Consider the following 20,709-nt stretch of genomic DNA (forward strand, 5'->3'; position numbering starts at 1 on the left):
TTCAGAACGATAGAGGACCTACAGGTTCAGAACATACGCCTGTTGACAGTGATACGAGAACTCAGTGACAAACAGGAACAAGAGGAGAAAATAGCCACTGACTCTAAGTAAGTACATCCAGCAGCTAAAAACACATTTCTGAAGGCATTCCTACTTACTGCTAAATTACCAAAATTTGCTCGAAAATATTAAAATTTTCAATAATACTTTCTTCAAATGAAATTTCTAAGGTATTGATGTCATCTGATTTCAGGACGAAGGAGCTGAAAGAACAACTGGAAATTGCCAATGCAGAGATACAGGAGTTGAAATCTAGTCGAGATAAACAAATCAAAATGGTATGATCTTTTGTAAATAATGTATGATACCAGATCTTATATAAATAATGTATGATACCAGGTCTTATATAAATAATGTATGATACCATGTCTTATATAAATAATGTATGATACCAGGTCTTATATAAATAATGTATGATACCAGGTCTATATAAATAATGTATGATACCAGGTCTTATATAAATAATGTATGATACCAGATCTTATATAAATAATGTATGATACCAGGTCTATATAAATAATGTATGATACCAGGTCTATATAAATAATGTATGATACCAGGTCTTATATAAATAATGTATGATACCAGGTCTATATAAATAATGTATGATACCAGATCTTATATAAATAATGTATGATACCAGGTCTTATATAGATAATGTATGATACCAGATCTTATATAAATAATGTATGATACCAGATCTATATAAATAATGTATGATACCAGGTCTTATATAAATAATGTATGATACCAGGTCTATATAAATAATGTATGATACCAGGTCTTATATAGATAATGTATGATACCAGGTCTTATATAGATAATGTATGATACCAGGTCTTATATAAATAATGTATGATACCAGGTCTATATAAATAATGTATGATACCAGGTCTTATATAAATAATGTATGATACCAGGTCTTATATAGATAATGTATGATACCAGGTCTTATATAAATAATGTATGATACCAGGTCTATATAAATAATGTATGATACCAGGTCTTATATAAATAATGTATGATACCATGTCTTATATAAATAATGTATGATACCAGGTCTTATATAAATAATGTATGATACCAGGTCTTATATAGATAATGTATGATACCAGGTCTTATATAAATAATGTATGATACCAGGTCTTATATAGATAATGTATGATACCAGGTCTATATAAATAATATATGATACCAGGTCTTATATAGATAATGTATGATACCAGATCTTATATAAATAATATATGATACCAGGTCTTATATAGATAATGTATGATACCAGATCTTATATAAATAATGTATGATACCAGGTCTTATATAAATAATGTATGATACCAGGTCTTATATAGATAATATATGATACCAGGTCTTATATAGATAATGTATGATACCAGATCTTATATAAATAATATATGATACCAGGTCTTATATAGATAATGTATGATACCAGATCTTATATAAATAATGTATGATACCAGATCTTATATAAATAATGTATGATACCAGGTCTTATATAAATAATGTATGATACCAGGTCTTATATAGATAATATATGATACCAGGTCTTATATAGATAATGTATGATACCAGATCTTATATAAATAATATATGATACCAGGTCTTATATAGATAATGTATGATACCAGATCTTATATAAATAATGTATGATACCAGGTCTTATATAAATAATGTATGATACCAGGTCTTATATAGATAATATATGATACCAGGTCTTATATAGATAATGTATGATACCAGATCTTATATAAATAATATATGATACCAGGTCTTATATAGATAATGTATGATACCAGATCTTATATAAATAATATATGATACCAGGTCTTATATAGATAATGTATGATACCAGATCTTATATAAATAATGTATGATACCAGGTCTTATATAAATAATGTATGATACCAGGTCTTATATAGATAATGTATGATACCATGTCTTATATAAATAATGTATGACACCAGATCTATATAAATAATGTATGATACCAGATCTATATAAATAATGTATGATACCAGGTCTTATATAAATAATGTATGATACCAGGTCTTATATAGATAATGTATGATACCATGTCTTATATAAATAATGTATGATACCAGGTCTTATATAAATAATGTATGATACCAGATCTTATATAAATAATGTATGATACCATGTCTTATATAAATAATGTATGACACCAGATCTATATAAATAATGTATGATACCAGATCTATATAAATAATGTATGATACCAGGTCTTATATAAATAATGTATGATACCAGGTCTTATATAGATAATGTATGATACCATGTCTTATATAAATAATGTATGATACCAGGTCTTATATAAATAATGTATGATACCAGATCTTATATAAATAATGTATGATACCATGTCTTATATAAATAATATATGATACCAGGTCTTATATAGATAATGTATGATACCAGGTCTTATATAGATAATGTATGATACCAGGTCTTATATAAATGATATATGTTACCAGGTCTTATATAAATAATGGATGATACCATGTCTTACATAAACAGGTTTAGAAAAAAATATTTTCAGCTACTCGTCTGTCGGGCAAGTGAAACTTGAGATTCACTTGCCCGAATCCAATATTCACTCACCCGAAGAAAAAAGGCAACAAAACATAATTTAAGGAACACAAATTTTATTATCAGTTTCTATATCAAATGTTTGAACTCAACACTTGCTTTTATTGTTTTACCCATATTTAATTCACTGTTAATGTGAGCGAGAACATAAACTTTTTGACAGTAACTACGTACACAAAACAACCTTGTTTACAACATTTGTGGTGACGTAATAGGTTTTTGCGAAGTCTGGATCAGCCCGAGTCTTGACACATGATGTAAACAAGGATACGACATCGATGCATTTGATCGACTATCAGTGAATTTAAATTAGTTTTAAGAGTGTTTAAGTTGATAAACGTCATTTATTATGGAATATTCAATAGTCAGAACTACAAATTTCACTCGCCCGCCAGACAAGTAGCTGAAACAAATCACTCGCCTGCAAGTAGCTTTGACTCGTCTAGACGAGTGGAAGAGTGGATTTGTCTAACCCTGATAAATAATGTATGATACCAGGTCTTATATAAATAATGTATGATACCAGGTCTTATATAAATAATGTATGATACCATGTCTTATATAAATAATATATGATACCAGGTCTTATATAGATAATGTATGATACCAGGTCTTATATAAATAATGTATGATACCAGGTCTTATATAAATAATGTATGATACCAGGTCTTATATAGATAATGTATGATACCAGGTCTATATAAATAATGTATGATACCAGGTCTTATATAAATAATGTATGATACCAGGTCATATAATTAATGTATGATACCAGGTCTTATATAAATAATGTATGATACCAGATCTTATATAAATAATGTATGATACCAGGTCTTATATAGATAATATATGATACCAGGTCTTATATAGATAATGTATGATACCAGGTCTATATAAATAATGTATGATACCAGGTCTTATATAAATAATGTATGATACCAGGTCTTATATATAAAGTTGTTGTCATTTTCTTATCCATTGTTTATGCTGTTCGTGTGTTGGTGTTATAATACTGACACAATAAGACACCTGTGTTAATACACTTTATTACTTACTTTACACCTTTATCATCAATAAGATGCTGTTTTTATAGTATGATAATCTCTTTCTAGGTGGAAAGTATAGTGAGACAGCGAGATATGTTTAAAGTGCTGAGCCAGTCTGGGGTAAGAAACATATCATACACACTGATTACTTCAGAGAAATAAACGTGACAGCTGATCGTTTACAAGGATGATTAACATTTAGCATCATATTATTATCATAGATAACATATTTTTGCAATTAAAATAACTCATTTGTCCTAAGTTTTAATTGAATATAGGTGAAATATTACCTCAGATCTCAGACGCTGTTGGAATAATCTTTTAAAAGAAAGGTGAACTTTCATAAAATTAGGTTAAATATAATTCTAGAAATTCTGGATGGACAATGAAATGTGATATTACAGTATTGAGATAGCAGTCCTTTTATGTGTGATTTATATTGAAGGGAATATTTTTGAAGTCCAGGATTTTCAAGGTTTCTTTTTTCAGTTTTAAACATTCTTTTTTTGTTGTGTTGACGAGTAGATTAAATGGAATTTTTATCCAGTTTGACACGACAGAATTCAATTTTATTTGCAGTGAGTCGCATCAGAATTTAAGTCAGCATGACTGTATTTGTATTGTTTGAACATTCAAAAATTCTTTCAGATGACTGTGTCACAGTCCATGACTGATGGAATGGAGATGATCACCCCGGTAAAGCAGTCTCCAGGTGTGGTGAGTCCATCATCAGATAAGGCCTTACAGGACATGAAAACTGCCCTGACTCAGCTACAGGAAGACTTCACTAACTACAAGAAGGAGAAAAAAGAAAATGAAAAGTAAGTATAAAAAAGAAGTGCCCTTTTAGGATATTAAACTTGGAAACTTTGCAACCATTTAATTTTCTACAGTTGTAGACCGTAGTGATACTGAAATTTTTCCTGTAAAGCTTTATAATTTGTTCACTTGATACTGTAAACTTAAATTTTCCCCGTAAATTTTTTTTGTTCACTGCATGCTGCACACTGAAAATTTCCCTTGTCGACGTTCAAGTTTCTGTGTTTTTTCAGTTTGAACACCATTTTAAGTTCTAATTCACTTCAGTGTCTCAACATCTTTAATCAAAACCTGTCAAAGACATTGTTTCTGGAGACGATCCTGGTTCTGTTTTTGTTTATGAAAGCTAACGTCATAAGTCCACTGTATACAAGTGGTGTATAAGGTCACTTTTGATGCTTCCTCTGTTTATAAGTAGAAGTTTTTTAATCATCTGATCTTTTATAACCTAGGCAGATGTAATTTTTAGCAATTTCAGCCCCAAGCAGAACCTGTAGAAATTACCAAGGTGTACACATTACACAGGCGGTCATATATTGGCGTCATCTTCTCTGTCTGTCTGTACGTCTGTCCGTATGTCCATTTCTTGTGAATGCAACTCCTCCTAAACTAATGATCAGATTTTCATAAAACTTGTTCAATGTCACTTATACAATTGTTCAATGTGCATGAAGGGGCGATTTTACGGTTCATTGATTTTTGTAAGATGTATATATTTTGTAGCGGCGTATATTGTGTCCACGGCACTCTTGTTTTTTTAATGGTGAGCTTTTTTTTCTTTATAGGATCATGGAGGAGGAGTTAGAGAAGTACAGAAGTGGTCTATCATCCATGACTGTCCAGAATGCAAAGATGTCCTCCCAGGTTTGTCAAAAAACTCAGAATATTAGGGCAAAATTATCTCATTGCTATGTTTATATTCAAAGCTTTAAACTCTTCATAGACAGTAAGGTAGATAACAATGTTTGTAGAAATGTTTTCTCACTATTGGGATATATTCTGGCAGTGGGACAATTATACTGATAAAAATGTTGGAACATTGTCCACTTCAATGATTTATATGCCATTAAAGATAGGGAGCAATTTTTATTCCAAACTTTCTGTATCATTCAGTGGTAGAAGCAAGAAATTTGTCAAATATGAAACTAGGACCTGTTTGCCAAAATTTTACTTGTATTTTGAGATATGATATTGACTGAGATAAATAAGAAGACTGTATTATAGGTGGATTATTCGGCCGAGAAGTACAAAGTGTTACAAGGTAACGCAGAGGGCTACAGGAAGGAGATAGCAGCACTGAGGGACAAAGTACAGAAGTATTCAGCTAGTGTTGCTAAACACGAACAAACCATCAATATTCTCAGACAGGTAGGCTCAACTGAATGATAATCAGCTAATGTTTTCTCTGGATTCTAGTCATGCTTCAATATACTCTCTATCTTTTATCATGGCTACATTAACCCGTAAACATACATTTTGCTGTAGGATCTAATGTTGTCTAAGGAGAACTTCGCCCGCACAGATACCCAGGCACAAAATCTACGCGTAGAGAAGGAGCTGTTGAAGCAGTCAGAGTTACGCCTTCTACAAGACGTAGAGTCGATGAGACGGGAGAGACACTCTCAGGCCATGCTCATGGCTAATCTTGAGGCCATAAAGGTGATTAGAAAAGGGGAGATAAGTGTGATAATGTACAGATCATTATTAGGGAGGGGAGATAAGTGTGATAATGTACAGATCATTATTAGGGAGGGGAGATAAGTGTGATAATGTACAGATCATTATTAGGGAGGGGAGATAAGTGTGATAATGTACAGATCATTATTAGGGAGGGGAGATAAGTGTGATAATGTACAGATCATTATTAGGGAGGGGAGATAAGTGTGATAATGTACAGATCATTATTAGGGAGGGGAGATAAGTGTGATAATGTACAGATCATTATTAGGGAGGGGAGATAAGTGTGATAATGTACAGATCATTATTAGGGGAGATAAGTGTGATAATGTACAGATCATTATTAGGGAGGGGAGATAAGTGTGATAATGTACAGATCATTATTAGGGAGGGGAGATAAGTGTGATAATGTACAGATCATTATTAGGGGAGATAAGTGTGATAATGTACAGATCATTATTAGGGAGGGGAGATAAGTGTGATAATGTACAGATCATTATTAGGGAGGGGAGATAAGTGTGATAATGTACAGATCATTATTAGGGAGGGGAGATAAGTGTGATAATGTACAGATCATTATTAGGGAGGGGAGATAAGTGTGATAATGTACAGATCATTATTAGGGAGGGGAGATAAGTGTGATAATGTACAGATCATTATTAGGGAGGGGAGATAAGTGTGATAATGTACAGATCATTATTAGGGGAGGTAAGTGTGATAATGTACAGATCATTATTAGGGAGGGGAGATAAGTGTGATACTGTACAGATCATTATTAGGGAGGGGAGATAAGTGTGATAATGTACAGATCATTATTAGGGGAGATAAGTGTGATAATGTACAGATCATTATTAGGGAGCGGAGATAAGTGTGATAATGATCATTATTAGGGAGGGGAGATAAGTGTGATAATGTACAGATCATTATTAGGGAGGGGAGATAAGTGTGATAATGTATGATCATTATTAAGGGGAGATAAGTGTGATAATGTACATATATTAGGGAGGGGAGATAAGTGTGATAATGTACAGATCATTATTGGGACGGGGAGATAAGTGTGATAATGTACAGATCATTATTAGGGAGGGGAGATAAGTGTGATAATGTACAGGTCATTATTAGGGAGGGGAGATAAGTGTGATACTGTACAGATCATTATTAGGGAGGTGAGATAAGTGTGATAATGTACAGATCATTAGGGGAGATAAGTGTGATAATGTACAGATCATTATTAGGGGAGGTAAGTGTGATAATGTACAGATCATTATTAGGGAGGGGAGATAAGTGTGATAATGTACAGATCATTATTAGGGAGGGGAGATAAGTGTGATAATGTACAGACATTATTAGGGAGGGGAGATAAGTGTGATAAGTGTGATAATGTACAGATCATTATTAGGGAGGGGAGATAAGTGTGATACTGTACAGATCATTATTAGGGAGGTGAGATAAGTGTGATAATGTACAGATTCAAATTCTCTATATTTCTTTTCTTTGTCTTCATAGAATAATATAGAGCATTCTGAGTCGGAAACCAGAAACAGATACACCAATAAGATTGATGCTCTCGAGATGGAGAACAGCAATCTAACCAGAAAACTTCAGTCTGCCCAGGATGAACAGAAAACTATAACAACCATCTTTGAGGTGAGTCCAAAAATATGAATTTAATAAAACGATCATCAATATATATAGTGATATGATTGAAGTGTTTGTTGAAATGACATGGGGGTCAGTTAATATAACAGTGTTGTTTGTTTCTGTTAGAGTCAGATAAAAGAAATCCGCAGTCAGCTGGAACAGGAACTGGAGAATCATGAAGTAGATAAAAAACATATCAGAGTAACACAGCAGGAACTGGAGAGTGTAAAGATCCAGGTAGGTTGTCTACCCACATATCTAAGTTACACAGCAGGAACTGGAGAGTGTAAAGATCCAGGTAGGTTGTCTACCCACATATCTAAGTTACACAGCAGGAACTGGAGAGTGTAAAGATCCAGGTAGGTTGTCTACCCACATATCTAAGTTACACAGCAGGAACTGGAGAGTGTAAAGAACCAGGTAGGTTGTCTACCCACATATCTAAGTTACACAGCAGGAACTGGAGAGTGTAAAGAACCAGGTAGGTTGTCTACCCACATATCTAAGTTACACAGCAGGAACTGGAGAGTGTAAAGAACCAGGTAGGTTGTCTACCCACATATCTAAGTTACACAGCAGGAACTGGAGAGTGTAAAGAACCAGGTAGGTTGTCTACCCACATATCTAAGTTACACAGCAGGAACTGGAGAGTGTAAAGAACCAGGTAGGTTGTCTACCCACATATCTAAGTTACACAGCAGGAACTGGAGAGTGTAAAGAACCAGGTAGGTTGTCTACCCACATATCTAAGTTACACAGCAGGAACTGGAGAGTGTAAAGAACCAGGTAGGTTGTCTACCCACATATCTAAGTTACACAGCAGGAACTGGAGAGTGTAAAGAACCAGGTAGGTTGTCTACCCACATATCTAAGTTACACAGCAGGAACTGGAGAGTGTAAAGAACCAGGTAGGTTGTCTACCCACATATCTAAGTTACACAGCAGGAACTGGAGAGTGTAAAGAACCAGGTAGGTTGTCTACCCACATATCTAAGTTACACAGCAGGAACTGGAGAGTGTAAAGATCCAGGTAGGTTGTCTACCCACATATCTAAGTTACACAGCAGGAACTGGAGAGTGTAAAGAACCAGGTAGGTTGTCTACCCACATATCTAAGTTACACAGCAGGAACTGGAGAGTGTAAAGATCCAGGTAGGTTGTCTACCCACATATCTAAGTTACACAGCAGGAACTGGAGAGTGTAAAGATCCAGGTAGGTTGTCTACCCACATATCTAAGTTACACAGCAGGAACTGGAGAGTGTAAAGATCCAGGTAGGTTGTCTATCCACAAATCTAAGTTACACAGCAGGAACTGGAGAGTGTAAAGAACCAGGTAGGTTGTCTACCCACATATCTAAGTTACACAGCAGGAAGTGGAGAGTGTAAAGAACCAGGTAGGTTGTCTACCCACATATCTAAGTTACACAGCAGGAACTGGAGAGTGTAAAGATCCAGGTAGGTTGTCTACCCACATATCTAAGTTACACAGCAGGAAGTGGAGAGTGTAAAGAACCAGGTAGGTTGTCTACCCACATATCTAAGTTACACAGCAGGAACTGGAGAGTGTAAAGAACCAGGTAGGTTGTCTACCCACATATCTAAGTTACACAGCAGGAACTGGAGAGTGTAAAGATCCAGGTAGGTTGTCTACCCACATATCTAAGTTACACAGCAGGAAGTGGAGAGTGTAAAGAACCAGGTAGGTTGTCTACCCACATATCTAAGTTACACAGCAGGAACAACAAGTCACTATAAAGTCTTTCAACGTTTCATTTTTCACAGAAATTTGCAAACACATTAACGCTATCAGTGTATCACTTAGTGCAATACATTTGTCCTTTTACTTAAAAAAGGAGTCCAGTGTACAATGTCACGAAGAGCTACGGATCAGGACAGTCCTCTTCCATACAGTCCTTTTTTATCGATCGTGTTAGCTCGTTTCCTTTACGAGGTGTCATCATTGCTTAATAAAATTCATCTGAGTTTTGTGACAGTAAAAATATGTCGTAAAAAATTTGGAACATATGCATTTTTTTATTGTTCAAACGATGTCAAGAGTGTAATATCGCTACAAAAACAGTAAAAAACCTTCAACAATGTGTGTGCGTGCAAGCAAAGGAATATCGCCTGAAAAGACTACATAGTTCATCTTTGGGTGTGCAGGGCTTCTAAGGTGTTTAACAGCATACCTACCGATCTATCAATATATAATTAACAAACAATAGATCGCTACTAAAATGTGTCTGGCATGCAGTTTTACATGGGTAGGCTAAGTTAGTCCGATAATGATGTTTACTGCGTGTAATGCCACCTCGTGACAGGGTCGGTAACCCTTGACGAAAACAATGACACACATGCTCGCGGTTCACTGCCCACCAGGTAAACTTTAATCACTGGTCAGAACTTGGTCGTAATTGTGAGGTCAATTATCGTTAATAAGTGGTCGTTAGGACTGTAAGAAGTGGTCATAATACGGAATAGGTCACCTTACTGGCCTTAGCTGGAAATGTCCTTTAAGTGGAGTGGTAGATGTCAGTCTAAAGACTAAAGGGTTACTAGTTTGAACCCCTGTGGACATGGGGTCAGGACGTTTTACTACTACATAGATACATATTATTAATGTTAAATAAAGGTCCAACAGATTTTGTACATGACAACATGTATGAAGGGTGTATTATTTTTGTTTTAGTTGGCAGCAGCTGAGACAAAGCTAGTGTCAGCAGAGACGAGACTTGCTAATACTTCAACCAATGTCACAGGTAAGTGTGAGCAGACCCTAACGTCACATCTTTGTCAATTTTTCATAGAATTCTAAAGTATTCATAACTAAAATACGAACAATAAAAGCTCCTACCAGCTATGTAGAAACCCTGAACAATTCAAAATTCTGTTATTAATGAAAATTTCTTTGGCAACTGCTATTGGGAAAGATTAATGATGAATGTCAATTACATCAAACTTGTTGTATATTCTACTTACCAGTTTGTAGAAACAAGAAGTTAAGGAAAACTGAAAGGTTGAAAGAAAAACCTGAATGTGTTTATCACGAATAAATCAGAATGGTATATATTTATGTTGATAGATTCCTCTGGTGGTAATATTGAGGCTGTAAATGAGGAACTGAAGGACCTGCAGTCACAACTGGAGCAATCCCAACAGACTATCAGCAGTGCGTACCTCACCATAGCTACTTAACAAACCATAGACATACTCAATCGGTTAGGGCATCTGATAACTTTATTTATCCTTAAGTTTACCATCTTTTACTTGATGTGTGATTATCATATATTTGATATTATTTAGAAGGCTTTACTACTGTTGTGTACTACAGATACTCAGATGCTAATTAAGTTATTTCATTGTGGGGGATAATTCCCAGTAGTTTGAAATAAAAAAGATTTACAGTTTGTTGTCTCTAAAGCAATGCAGAGAGTCCCGATTTATCTAAAATATTAATGAAAAATTTTGTTTGTTGAGCTTGCCCATTTATAATCTGTAAAGTTGAAATGTTTGAACATATGGAAGTTAACATCCTCTTTGATAAAGTCTTGACATATATTCTGATCACATCTATTGTAGGGTTTTTTTGTGTAAAACATATTTTCTCCCTACATTAAGCCTTAGGGCAAGGGAGGAGGAGGGTATAATTAAGGAGGTGGTCTTGTAGAATAGTGAAGGAGCATGGATTCATGATTAATGAACAGCAATATAAATGGATAGGTTAATATCCAGGCATAGGTTTATCACTGGATAATTACAGTGTGTTATAGTAAGCCTCCTGTAACACTGTCTCTAAATTACTGCTAATTGACAGTAAGACACATATCTGTTGTCATGGTGAAGATTTTATATTTTTTTTTACAGTGCTGCGAGATCAACTCAACAAATCCCAGGATCATATAGAGAATTACAAGGCCATAGCTGATGGGCTCCAGAAGACCATGGATGAACAATCAACGGTAGTATTTCAGTCATTGTAATAACAGTACATGAAGATATCAACCTTGCTCACATTGCTGATAAAATAGATTTAGTTTTCTTCAGTTTTAAGTAAAACAGGATCAGTGGTTACAGTTTTACTAGATTAGTCCTTAGATTGTTTATTACAATCCTGATTATATTCATAAGTTTGATTAATTTCTTCCAGGCCAACAACCAGTTTGAACAGAAGTTTGAAGAAATGTTGGAAGGTTAGTTTCATTATATGATGTTTGTCTCTAAACATGACTACTCTGTGGCGAAGCGATGCAATAGAGGAGACGCTGTGTTCCTACTGTGACAACGTGTACATAATTCTACAACTCCCTAGTGAGATCTGTTGGTCTTAAACTAGAACCTAGCAGCCTCTGGTTGTTACATATCAATTTAGAATTAACTCACTGTCAGGTAATACTTGGGTAGATTTATCCTCAATACTCGAGGGGTTACAATCACTTTCACTGTCTGTATCCTCAATACTCCAGGGGTTACAATCACTTTCACTCTCAGTATCCTCAATACTCCAGGGGTTACAATCACTTTCACTCTCTGTATCCTCAATACTCCAGGGGTTACAATCACTTTCACTCTCTGTATCCTCAATACTCCAGGGGTTACAATCACTTTCACTCTCAGTATCCTCAATAGTCCAGGGGTTACAATCACTTTCACTCTCTGTATCCTCAATACTCCAGGGGTTATAATCACTTTCACTCTCTGTATCCTCAATACTCCAGGGGTTATAATCACTTTCACTCTCTGTATCCTCAATACTCCAGGGGTTACAATCACTTTCACTCTCTGTATCCTCAATACTCCAGGGGTTACAATCACTTTCACTCTCTGTATCCTCAATAGTCCAGGGGTTACAATCACTTTCACTCTCTGTATCCTCAATACTCCAGGGTTACGATCACTTTCACTCTCTGTATCCTCGATACTCCAGGGTTACGATCACTTTCACTCTCTGTATCCTCAATAGTCCAGGGGTTACAATCACTTTCACTCTCTGTATCCTCAATACTCCAGGGTTACGATCACTTTCACTCTCTGTATCCTCAATACTCCAGGGTTACGATCACTTTCACTCTCTGTATCCTCAATACTCCAGGGTTACAATCACTTTCACTCTATGTATCCTCAATACTCCAGGGGTTACAATCACTTTCACTCTCTGTATCCTCAATACTCCAGGGTTACGATCACTTTCACTCTCTGTATCCTCAATACTCCAGGGGTTATAATCACTTTCACTCTCTGTATCCTCAATACTCCAGGGGTCACGATCACTTTCACTCTCTGTATCCTCAATACTCCAGGGTTACGATCACTTTCACTCTCTGTATCCTCAATACTCCAGGGTTACGATCACTTTCACTCTCTGTATCCTCAATACTCCAGGGTTACGATCACTTTCACTCTATGTATCCTCAATACTCCAGGGGTTACGATCACTTTCACTCTATGTATCCTCAAATTAGCTGTAAAGTTGAGTAATTTGTTTATAGTTTTGTTTCTTATTATGTTTCCAAACAGCTAAGAAACATGCTGAGAAGAGGACCGAGGAATTTGAAAAGGAGCATCAAGATTTACTGAATGAGAACATTCGTGTTTCAGAAGAAAGTCACAAACTGGTCAGTGTCCATATCCTTTAGAATCATTTCAATCTGCTTTCAACAGTTTTAAGTACATTTGTACATATGTATTCCTTTACTAGGCATATTTTTAAAGAAAAAAATCAGAATAACTAGGTTTTAATAAACACAGTCTGTGATTTAAAGTTCAAATTTCTATATACTTTTGAGTATATTAATCAAATAGTTTAAGTTCCTTAATCGATACAGGTTGCATTGATAAGAGCCTGATTTGTTTTTTAAAGAATGCTGATTTGAGGAAGCAGTTAGCTTGTCTACAGAATGAGCTGCAGGAAGCTGTACAGCGACGAGAGGATGCCATTGCTAAAGAGGAAAAAGCCATGCAAGAATATCAATCACAAACAAACCTGGCTTCAGAGGTCAGTAGGGTCAAATAAACCTAGCTTCTGAGGTCAGTAGGGTCAAATAAACCTGGCTTCAGAGGTCAGTAGGGTCAAATAAACCTAGCTTCTGAGGTCAGTAGGGTCAAATAAACCTGGCTTCTGAGGTCAGTAGGGTCAAATAAACCTGGCTTCTGAGGTCAGTAGGGTCATTTAAACCTAGCTTTTGAGGTCAGTAGTGTAAAAAAAACCTGGCTTCTGAGGTCAGTAAGATCAAATGAACCTGGCTTCTGAGGTCAGTAGAGTCAAATAAATCTGGCTACAGAGGTCAAGAGGGTCAAATAAACCTGGCTTCCGAGGTCAGTAGGGTCAAATAAACCTGACTTTAGAGGTCAGTAGGGTCAAATAAACCTGGCTTCCGAGGTCAGTAGGGTCAAATAAACCTGACTTTAGAGGTCAGTAGGGTCAAATAAACCTGGCTTCCGAGGTCAGTAGGGTCAAATAAACCTGACTTTAGAGGTCAGTAGGGTTTAAAAACCTAGCCTGGAAGATGTGTTTGGTTGCCCTAGGTGTTCACCAAGATTGAAAGTGTATGTTTACAATGATTACTTAATTTTAATTTATACAGAGTTATCAGAAAATTTATCAAAATAGGACTATTTATACTGTTATATTTAAATTTGATTGTTGTGTCAGACTTTGGGGATCATCATATTTGCATGGTTGACTTGCATGAACATTTCATTTCAGGTTCAGGATAAGTATCAGAGAGAACTTATACTACATGCAGCTGATGTGGAAGCACTGACAACAATAAAAAAACAGGTACAAATTACTGGCTTCTGTTGGGTATTGTCACGGACACTATAAAAGGTTATTTAGGCACCGTCAGAATGTTTCTCTGATTTCACAGGGATGAGATTTATACAATGTGATTTTTCCTACTTGGGTCTGATGTTTTAATGGTTCTATACTGTTTTTACAGTGTTAGAAGTTCCGGTAGGATAATATCTAACACATAGATCATGAAGGACTCGTGTGCATCAAAGTAAAACTTGTAATGAGATGACTTCTAGTATATTGTTAAAGGAAAGTAATATGTCTATATGATATAGAGGCAGAATTTGATCTAGAACCTGCATCTGTGTTGAAAATACCCAGACACTACAACTTTCTTCTTAGTCTTGGAGTATAACCATGTCTGGAATCTATTTACAGAGAAATAAACCAGTACTTGAACACACTACTATACAAAAACACTAAGCAATCTTTATTATGTCATTTTCTACATTAATCGATAAATTGTGATCTTAGATAAATTCAAAAACTTGGTTGAAAATTCTTCAACTAAGTAGAGGAAAAAAGAAATTTCAATAAAATATATACATGACTTACTGTGTTTTTATAGGCTAATATTGTAGTTTTGTAGATCGATTCGAGTCATAAAAATGTTTCAAACTAATTTTTTAACAGATGGAAGAGTTCAACGAAAAGTTGGCTACAGAACAGGAATGTCGTGTAAAAGCGGAGAAAATTCTGGAAGAATCACAGGTAGGGTCATTACTGTAGTACTTAATCTTTATGTGTTATTTTATCAAAGAGAAGGAAAGCTTATATTGTCACCCTGGCATCTGTGTTAGCATCAGTTTCTAAATGTTCAGTTTTGGTACCTGTGTTGTAACAGGGGTCGTGGGTGGGGCTTTATCAGAGACCATAGTGTCCAGACTAATTGTACCTGTGTGGTAACACGTGGGTGGGGCTTTATCAGAGACCATAGTGTCCAGACTAATTGTACCTGTGTGGTAACAGGGGTCGTGGGTGGGGCTTTATGAGAGTCCATAGTGTCCAGACTAATTGTACCTGTGTGGTAACACGTGGGTGGGGCTTTATCAGAGACCATAGTGTCCAGACTAATTGTACCTGTGTGGTAACACGTGGGTGGGGCTTTATCAGAGACCATAGTGTCCAGACTAATTGTACCTGTGTGGTAACACGTGGGTGGGGCTTTATCAGAGACCATAGTGTCCAGACTAATTGTACCTGTGTGGTAACAGGGGTCGTGGGTGGGGCTTTATCAGAGTCCATAGTGTCCAGACTAATTGTACCTGTGTGGTAACAGGGGTCGTGGGTGGGGCTTTATCAGAGACCATAGTGTCCAGACTAATTGTACCTGTGTTGTAACAGGGGTCGTGGGTGGGGCTTTATCAGAGTCCATAGTGTCCAGACTAATTGTACCTGTGTGGTAACACGTGGGTGGGGCTTTATCAGAGACCATAGTGTCCAGACTAATTGTACCTGTGTTGTAACAGGGGTCGTGGGTGGAGCAGGAGAAAACGCTCAAAACAGAGTGCGGGCGTCTGCAGAAGAGGATTCAGGACTTCTCTCAACAAAACAATCTATTGCATCAACAAATAGAGAAGGTATGTTCTCTACATGTCTTTGTTATAACATTAATGATAGCAAGAAGATGGAGATGACAAAACAAACACATTTATCATATAAATATGTTATCACCCATCACATAACTACCCTGTTATTAGTGAGATAACACCCATCACATAACTACCCTGTTATTAGTGAGATAACACCCATCACATAACTACCCTGTTATTAGTGAGATAACACCTATCACATAAATACCCTGTTATTAGTAAGATTACACCCTTTACCTAACTACCCTGTTATTTGTAAGATTACACCCTTTACATAAATACCCTGTTATTAGTGAGATAACACCCATCACATAACTACCCTGTTATTAGTGAGATAACACCCATCACATAACTACCCTGTTATTAGTGAGATAACACCCATCACATAACTACCCTGTTATTAGTGAGATAACACCCATCACATAACTACCCTGTTATTAGTGAGATAACACCCATCACATAACTACCCTGTTATTAGTGAGATAAAACCCTTTACATAACTACCCTGTTATTAGTGAGATAACACCCTTTACATAACTACCCTGTTATTAGTGAGATAACACCCTTTACATAACTACCCTGTTATTAGTAAGATTACACCCTTTACCTAACTACCCTGTTATTTGTAAGATTACACCCTTTACATAACTACCCTGTTATTAACAAGATAACACCCTTAACATAACTACCCTGTTATTGGTAAGATAATACACTTTACATAAATACCCTGTTATTAACAAGATAGCACCCTTTACGAAACTGCCCTATTATTAACATAACACCCTTTAAATAACTACCCTGTTATTAACAAGATACAGTGAATCCTGTCTAATCCGACACCATGGGGGAGTGACATTTCTGGGCAGATTAGACAGGGTGTCGGAAAAGTCAGGTATTGTTGTCGACTTCACAAAAATATATGCTACCGCCGGTAGATACGTTAAGCATACAACTAATGTGCATACAAATACACTCTGGTGTTAAAAATAAAACAAAACAATGAAGTATTAATTTACTGATGTTTTAAGTTTGTTTTAATCATTTTAATACAATGTACATGTACATTAATTCCCCGTTTTTTGATGAATTTGTGAATCTCTTTTTCTTCAACTCACAGTTTTCTTGAAATTGATTGTTGTACTGTTCTTTCCGTTTTAATATGTTGGAGACAGTCGCACGGCCGATACCATATGTTACGCTGAGTTCTTTTTGAGAAACTTTAGGTAATTTCTCGCAGTCTGCACGATTAACTGAATCTTTTTTTCCAAAGTTAAATCAGTCCGATGCCTCTTTGGTGACGGACTACTTGTATCCGTTAAAAGTCTTTTTTTTTTACACGATAGTGAAGATGTCATGGTAAATTTTCATGTCCGTAGACAACGATATCAAATCAAACACTGCAAGAATATAACTCTACTTCGACTTTTTAGTTGTTATAGATACATGTATGTGTAAAAAACTGACATATACTGACTACGGCAGGGTAAACTTACATGTGTACAGTACAATAATCCCCTCTTTGTAACCCCACCGCATGTACCGACAATCGCCATGTCAAGCGGAACGGTTGTGTACACATCTGTGGTGCGATGATGACTTATGTGTCGGATTTACCAGGTATAATTAACTAACAAAGATAGCCTGCCGTCATAGAAATATGTGTCGGAATTCGGAACTGACAGTGACCGGAAATATCAGTGTTTTAATACATTGACAAATAACGCAATTTCACAGGAATACAGTACAGTGTCGGATTTGACAGGATGTCGGAAAAGTCAGGTGTCGAATTAGACAGGTTTCACTGTAACACCCTTAACCCTATACACTTTACATAACTACCCTGTTATTGGTAAGATAACACCCTTTACATAACTACCCTGTTATTAACAAGATAACACCCACTGCACAAATTTTTACATCATGTAACACCTAGTTGAGGCTGATGTTTCTCATTATTTCTTTATAATTTCCTGACATTATTGGTTTCTCATTAAATGCTGTTTCTGTTTGCTGGCTTGTGTAAGTAAAATATCACATATTTTTCCAATTATCAAGCCAGAGACTTGGGAAAGTAACTCTTTTCTAGACTATATTCATATACCACTAAACGGAAATAGGCGTCATATTTTCTGTCATTAAAATTCAAAGTTACTGAAAAGAGAACACTGAGATATTTTATATAAGTCTTTTAACGCATGTTTCAAACATCATTATGGTTTTGCAAATAAAAATGTACAAACAAACATAGCTAATACATTAAAAAATATCTCTCTCGTTTATGTCACTGTTCTTGAAAATTTGTGTTGCTTTCCTTCAGATGAGTCGGGATGTAGTGGCTGTCCAACAAGCAGTCAGTCGCAGCGAGACATTTTCCTCCACATCTGAGGACACCGCTAAGTCATCAGAACAACTGTTAGAAGTAGTGAAGTGAGTTCTCAAATTCTGATCTATACAGACATGGTGAAGTTTGCATAAAAAGCTGAGTACACAAATATCTCCTACATCGGATAAAGTAAAACATCTTCTATTAGCACGAATGCATTGTTTGCAGGAATTATCACCTTGTGTAACTTGTTTTGATAGATTTTTGCGTCGTGAGAAAGAAATCGCAGAGACAAAGCTTGAGATTGTGCAGTCAGAGTCCAAGACAGTTCGTCAACAGCTTCAACGTGTACAGCGTTCTCTTGAGGAAGCTAATGATGCTGTACGTGAGGAGAGGGAACAGTCTCAGGTGTGTGTCTTTATTACTATAACTAACAACATTATTTATTTCACATTTAGAAGAACTGTTTCTAGTTTTAATTGGTCTTGTTTTACGTAAAGTTTGAAAGTTATTAGCACCTGTGTTGAGCTCTATTATCATAAACTTCAGTTTATTTATATCAGTGATATATATTGGTTACAGACTAACTTACAGACAGCAGCACAGCATGCTGAGTTGATGAGGAAGGTGGAGAACCTCAACCTACTCACAGACAGTAATCGTCTACTGAGGGACGAGAAAACCAAACTGGAGCAGCAGGTCCAGACACTGGAGGCCAAGGTAGGGTGGACACTGAGGTGTGGTAACTAGAGCAGTAGGTCCAGACACTGGAGGCCAAGGTAGGGTGGACACTGAGGTGTGGTAACTAGAGCAGTAGGTCCAGACACTGGAGGCCAAGGTAGGGTGGACACTGCAGTGTAGAGACTAGAACAGCAGGTCCAGACACTGGCAGCCAAGGTAGGATGGACACTGAGGTGTGTAACTAGAGCAGTAGGTCCTGACACTGGAGGCCAAGGTAGGGTGGACACTGAGATGTGGTAACTAGAACTTAGGTCCAGACACTGGAGGCCAAGTTAGGGTTGACACTGAGGTGTGGTAACTAGAGCAGCAGGTCCAGACACTGGAGGCCAAGGTAGGGTGGACACTGAGGTGTGGTAACTAGAACTTAGGTCCAGACACTGGAGGCCAAGGTAGGGTGGACACTGAGGTGTGGTAACTAGAGCAGCAGGTCCAGACACTGGAGGCCAAGGTAGGGTGGACATGTCATATATGCAGAAAACTTAAAGTGAATAACTATCTACAGGTTGATTACCTTTTTTGACAGAATGATGATGATGATGATGATGATGATGATGATGATGATGATGATGATGATGATGATGATGATGATGATGATGATGATATTGATGATATAACGATGATGTTGATGATGATGATGATGATGATGATGATGATGAATATATTATGATGATGATGATGATGAAGATATAATGATGATGTTGATGATGAATATATGATGATGATGATGATGATGATGATGATGATGATGATGATGATGATGATGATGAATATATTGATGATGATGATGATGATGATGATGATGATGATGATGATGATGATGATGATGATGATGATGATGATGATGATGATGATGATGACCCTATTTTTCAGATTGTAACCCTTGAACAGAGCATTGACCCCTTACAGTCCAGTGTTAGAGACTCTCAATCCCATCGAGATGCCATAGGAGCTGAGAGAGATGCCCTGAAGAATGAGGTAGAGAGATGGAAGTCCCGCACAAACCATCTGATAGAACAGGCGAACAAGACGGACCCAGAGGAGCACAGGAAACTCATGTGTGTATATAGATCAATTGTATAAAGTAATGAGAGTGACGTCTTCATGACAGTGTTAAATATCAGTGTAATCTCTCTGTAAGATAAACCGTATAACTCTCCACGTGTTATGTACATAGAGGATATTTAATGGTTTCCTGCTTGGAATAGTGAATATATTCCAGAAGTATGACAGAATATCTATAATTTCTATTGTGGTCGGGTGGCGCAGTGGTAACACACTTGCCTTTCACCTAGCAGTCAGGGGTTCGATTCCTGGAACAGACGTGAAAAGGATAGGGTCACCTGCATGACCACGTTGGTTTTCCCTGTGTTTTCCAGTTTCCTTCTATAGT

At 36.3% G+C, this 20,709-nt stretch overlaps 1 protein-coding gene across 1 annotated transcript in view; it reads left to right on the forward strand.

Moving 5' to 3' along the window:
• The window catches only part of LOC132556500 (nucleoprotein TPR-like), a 64,385-nt gene that overhangs the window by 12,748 nt on the left and 30,928 nt on the right, over positions 1–20,709 (forward strand). The window contains exons 17-38 of the mRNA XM_060220911.1: positions 6–107; positions 254–338; positions 3,798–3,851; positions 4,380–4,552; positions 5,336–5,414; positions 5,775–5,918; positions 6,036–6,209; positions 7,734–7,874; positions 7,995–8,105; positions 10,560–10,629; positions 10,953–11,039; positions 11,735–11,829; positions 12,018–12,060; positions 13,385–13,482; positions 13,728–13,862; positions 14,574–14,648; positions 15,297–15,374; positions 16,133–16,243; positions 18,573–18,682; positions 18,839–18,986; positions 19,161–19,298; positions 20,190–20,374. Of these exons, the coding sequence (XP_060076894.1) occupies positions 6–107; positions 254–338; positions 3,798–3,851; positions 4,380–4,552; positions 5,336–5,414; positions 5,775–5,918; positions 6,036–6,209; positions 7,734–7,874; positions 7,995–8,105; positions 10,560–10,629; positions 10,953–11,039; positions 11,735–11,829; positions 12,018–12,060; positions 13,385–13,482; positions 13,728–13,862; positions 14,574–14,648; positions 15,297–15,374; positions 16,133–16,243; positions 18,573–18,682; positions 18,839–18,986; positions 19,161–19,298; positions 20,190–20,374 (2,436 nt within the window). The remainder of the gene's footprint in view (positions 1–5; positions 108–253; positions 339–3,797; positions 3,852–4,379; positions 4,553–5,335; positions 5,415–5,774; positions 5,919–6,035; positions 6,210–7,733; positions 7,875–7,994; positions 8,106–10,559; positions 10,630–10,952; positions 11,040–11,734; positions 11,830–12,017; positions 12,061–13,384; positions 13,483–13,727; positions 13,863–14,573; positions 14,649–15,296; positions 15,375–16,132; positions 16,244–18,572; positions 18,683–18,838; positions 18,987–19,160; positions 19,299–20,189; positions 20,375–20,709) is intronic.

This window comes from Ylistrum balloti, unplaced genomic scaffold (assembly GCF_031769215.1).
Source record: "Ylistrum balloti isolate Yb309-2 unplaced genomic scaffold, AGI_CSIRO_Ybal_v1 Utg369650, whole genome shotgun sequence".
Lineage (NCBI taxonomy): Eukaryota > Metazoa > Mollusca > Bivalvia > Pectinida > Pectinidae > Ylistrum > Ylistrum balloti.